Source organism: Mercenaria mercenaria, unplaced genomic scaffold (genome assembly GCF_021730395.1).
Source record: "Mercenaria mercenaria strain notata unplaced genomic scaffold, MADL_Memer_1 contig_3233, whole genome shotgun sequence".
Lineage (NCBI taxonomy): Eukaryota > Metazoa > Mollusca > Bivalvia > Venerida > Veneridae > Mercenaria > Mercenaria mercenaria.
The window spans coordinates 1-4948 of record NW_026461354.1 but is presented as its reverse complement, the minus strand read 5'-3'; the positions used below and the strand labels follow the sequence as shown (position 1 = coordinate 4948).

The 4948-nt window shown below is 38.3% G+C and overlaps 1 protein-coding gene across 1 annotated transcript; it reads right to left on the bottom strand.

The window, feature by feature from the left end:
* Positions 1 to 364: 364 nt before the first annotated feature.
* LOC128552860 (uncharacterized) lies at positions 365 to 4935 on the bottom strand. The gene is made up of 3 exons (XM_053533931.1): positions 4824 to 4935; positions 4061 to 4298; positions 365 to 1236 (listed from the first exon to the last, which is right to left on the bottom strand). The coding sequence occupies exons 1-3, from the start codon at positions 4899 to 4901 to the stop codon at positions 1208 to 1210; spliced, it is 345 nt and encodes a 114-aa protein (XP_053389906.1). The 5' UTR covers positions 4902 to 4935; the 3' UTR covers positions 365 to 1207.
* Between the last annotated feature and the right edge of the window lie 13 nt (positions 4936 to 4948).

Here is a 4948-nt window from a genome sequence, read left to right as displayed (position 1 = left end):
TTTCAATCCATTCTCACAAGTGGTTACTGAGATACCAGCTTACATACAAAACCTTAACCAACAATTTCCAAGTCGAAAAGGGGCATAATTTTGTAAAAAAGCAAAATAGAGTTATGGAACCTTTGCAATGTAGGTCGGTTTATCACAGTGAATAAGTGTGTGAAGTTTCAATCCATTCCCACAAGTGGTTACTGAGATATCAGCTTACATACAAAACCTTAACCAAATCGGGACGCGGACGCGGACGCATGGGTGAGTCCAATAGCTCTACTATTCTTTGAATAGTCGAGCTAAAAATGTACAGGAATTGTCAAGTCATCACATTCGGTCTCGGTCACAAACAATCCCCCGGGCTTCTGCAGACGTTAATACACAAAAAAACGTGTATTATCCCTACATTTTTACCTTGTCTGATACAATGTTATATGACATTTATCGTTAAACAATGTCTAAAAAATAATTAACTGTTAACATGGTATAAAGCATATTAAAATTGAACGTCTATAGAAACATTACTGTCTGGAACATTGAACAGAACTAGTAACTACACACTGTAATACTTATATTGATCTGGAGTGATCATGTGATATTTTATTTCACACTGTAAAGTTATGGCTCATGAGTGGAAGTCATTTGTGTCTTGTATGACTGCCTTGTGATGTTTCACAGCCATGTCTGGGTTTCTTGTGGTAGTACCGCCAACACCATTACACACACTTATTCCATGTCCACTTTCAGAACAATACAATGTAGCTGTACAACCATATAAGCCTTGAAGTCTGCTAACCAAATCAAAGATAGAATTATTCCAGTATTGCAAGGATGACAAATCTGTCTAATCTATGTAATTTTCAATGCTCATGAAATTTTCCTTTCTTTCCTTCATGTGCTGGGAATGACATTTTCACTGTAAGTGTCGTGTCATACTCCATTGTCATCACTGTCACAGCTGCAACTAATTTTGTGTTCAGCTATACTTAAGTGATTGTGCCAAATCATTTATTAGTCTGGCGCTACCATCATTTTTGTGTGTATTTTTTTTGTTTATTATAAAAAGTATGAGCACACTTTTTGTTTTTCTCGCACCTCTTAAATTTCTCCTCATCACTCAGCTGCTCTGTCGGAATATAATAGGTCTTCACTCTTAACCGTTCTCGTTTTAGCCATTTTTCACCCAATTTTTCTTTCTTTCTTACTCTATACTCCTTCATGCGTTGGGATTTTGACTTGGCCCTCCTGAAATGTTTAACTACATATTAGTAAATGGCTGAATTGAACAAAACTATTATGTAAATGGAAATGAAGATACTATGGAAATGAAGATACTAACAGGTCAATGTCCATACGTACAAATTAATTGGACCTACAAACGGAGCACAGACAGACACTGGTTATATGTTCTATGGCACGGGATGTTGAAGAGGAATAATAAACACATTGGTAAACATTATATGTGTCTATTTCATATTACGAATACACATGGAAGAAATGTTTTATTTTTTAATTTTATTTTTTAATGTATGGGAATTTGGAAATTGGGTTCTAATTTATAGGACACTTAGTGAAAAGAAATTTCAGAGTTTATGACACGTCTCATTCAAATACATTATCTACTTCTATTATCAACATGTTTAAAATTACAGATAAATAAAATTGTATTTAATATAGACCAAGCATGCTTCAAATACTAGTATTTTTGAAGATCACACAATACATGTACTTCAAATCTATGCTTAATAAATCAGCAGCCATATGACATTTATTTGGTGGCGCCAAGGGTGATGTTATCTCAGGATAACAAAATTGTAAGACCTTGTATTTGCTCTACTAGTCTTACACTATGATAAAAGTTTGGTTTGGTTTACCCAAGAAAATGCAGCAGCAAGACTAGAAAATGCTTTTGTAAAAAAACGCATGTCTCCCCCAATGCAAAGTCCTATAGGCAAGAAGTTAATAGGGGTCAGGAGTGAAAGTCAAAGAGACACTGATGGTTGGCTGCAATAGGGATCATCTACTTGGCATGTCCAGTCATCCCGCTAAATTTCAACACTCTTGGCCTAGTGGTTCTCAAGTCACTGTTCAGGCCCCTGTGACCTTGACCTTTGATCAAGTGACCTCAAAATAAGTAGGGGTCATCTACTCTGCATGTCCAATCATCCTATTAAGTTTCAACATTGTAGGTCAAGTGGTTCTCAAGTTATTTCCAAAAAATGATTTTACATGAACAGGCCACTGTGACCTTGACCTTAAATAGACTGACCTCAAAATCAATAGGGGTCATCTACTCTGCATGTTCAATCATCCTATGAAGTTTCAACATTCTGGGTCAAGTGGTTCTCAAGTTATTGATCGGAACTGGTTATCAATGTTCAGGCCTCTGTGACCTTGACCTTTAACGGAGTGACCCCAAAAACAATAGGGGTCATTTACTCTGCATGAACAATCATCCTATGAAGTTTCAACATTCTGGGTCGAGAGGTTCTCAAGTTATTGACTGGAAATGGTTTTCCATGTTCAGGCCCCTGTGGCCTTGGCCTTTAACAGAGTCACCCTAAAATCGCTAGGGGTCATCTACTCTGCATGACCAATCATCCTATGAAGTTTCATCATTCAAGGTCAAGTGGTTCTCAAGTTACTGACCGGAAATGGTTTTCAATGTTCAGGCCCCTGTGACCTTGACCTTTCACAGAGTGACCCTAAAATCGTTAGGGGTCATCTACTCTGCATGAGCAATCATCCTATGAAGTTTCAACATTCTGGGTCAAGTGGTTCTCAAGTTACTGACCGGAAATGGTTTTCAATGTTCAGGCCCCTGTGACCTTGACCTTTAATGGAGTGACCCCAAAATTGATAGGGGTCATCTACTTTGCATGTACAATCATCCTATGAAGTTTCAACGTTCTGGGTCAAGTGGTTCTCTAGTTATTGATCGGAAATGATTTTCTATGTTCAGGCACCTGTGACCTTGACCTTTGATGGAGTGACCCCAAAATCAATAGGGGTCATCTACTCTTCATGACCAATCATCCTATGAAGTTTCAACATTCTGGGTCAAGTGGTTCTCTAGTTATTGATCGGAAATGGTTTTCAATGTTCAGGCCCCTGTGACCTTGACCTTTGACGGAGTGACCCCAAAATCAATAGGGATCATCTACTCTTCATGACCAATCATCCTAGGAAGTTTCAACATTCTGGGTCAAGTGGTTCTCTAGTTATTGATCGGAAATGGTTTTCAATGTTCAGGCCCCTGTGACCTTGACCTTTGACGGAGTGACCCCAAATACAATAGGGGTCATCTACTCTTCATGACCAATCATCCTAGGAAGTTTCAACATTCTGGGTCAAGTGGTTCTCTAGTTATTGATCGGAAATGGTTTTCAATGTTCAGGCCCCTGTGACCTTGACCTTTGACGGAGTGACCCCAAAAACAATAGGGGTCGTCTCCTACAGCAGCCCTTCAACCCTATGAAGTTTGAAGGTTCTAGGTCAAATAGTTCTCCAGTTATTGCTCGGAAATGAAGTGTGACGTACGTACGGACGGACAGACGGATGGACAGACGGACGGACGGACAGGGCAAAAACAATATGTCTCCTGGGGGAGACATAATTAACAAGAGGCCCAATTTGGCCTTAGTCATTCACCTGAAGAGGACCTTAACCATGTGACCCTTTAAGGGGCCAAACACCTTAAATTGAACAAATGTATGAGAGGACCAACATTTTTCTTTTCCAAAGTGGAAATCCTGAATTCAAGCTAGTAACACAGTCACTGTGTATTTTTTGTACACAGCTTTGTTCCCTTGTAGCAAGTGAAGTTTCTGAAATTTTGAGTACTTTTTTGTTTTAAATAAGGCACAAAACAACTGGTATATAAATAATATCATTTCTACATACAATCTATAGGATCTATGAATACTGTTCAAAGGGTGATCTATACAACAGTAGTTACTTCCCTTTAAATGTAATCGCCACTTTGCAGGTAAGAACTTTTTTGCAATGAAAATAATTTTTTGACACAAAGACACCTTTAAGTTTGTTGCTATATAAGTTTGATACATACTATGTTCCTTTTTCTTGGTAAAGGTGGCAGGTATCCACTGGGACTTGTCAATCGCTTCGGGATTGTACGGGACAATCCCAGTAGCAACAAACGCCTCCTTTACCGAGGCAGGTTCGGACTTCTCTAATGTGTGGCGCAGTACCACTGGAAAGTCTGCCTTTCCTATCGTCAAATCTGGGTTGGCAAAACCAAGGTCAGTAGCGAGGGTGCTGAACCTGGACTTCAAGGGACCATTCACCTGTTTTGGTAAAGTGTATGCATTTAATGCAAAAACGTCTTTATTTTACCAAAGTATCCACAAGGCGTTTGTATGGTTTTGTTTTTTATTCAGTAAATATCAGAATGTGTGATATTTTACATGCATTTGCAATACAACCGTGATGTGCAATTGTGCTCAGTCACTTAGTAATTTTTTGCAAGATTACCTTCTGCAGAAACTTGTAAAAGGAACAGATACTCAGTGGAAACCAGATTATTTGCATTTATGAGAAAATAAATATCAAAATGATGTTTGTTTCCAATGTTATATGGAGAAATCTTTCACAGCTTGTTGGACAAATGCGTAAATAAAACCACTAAGCCATAAAGCTTACCTTTAAAAAGTGACCGATTTCGCCATAAATAACAGGACCAGACATTTCTCAAAGTAAGAAAACCTGTACACAGTAAGACAATAATCTGTTATATTGTATGAAATAATCATCCGGCTGGTTACTAAAATTTATTTCTTGTCATAAAGGAATAAACGTTTTTTATTACATACTTTCACTTCAAGGGGTTGGAGGATATGTGTCATGTGTCTAAGCATCCCAAGGAGTACTACATCATTAGCTCTAGCCATCTCTACAAGGGGTAAAGTCACGTAGGAGTCATGGTTGTCCCATTATT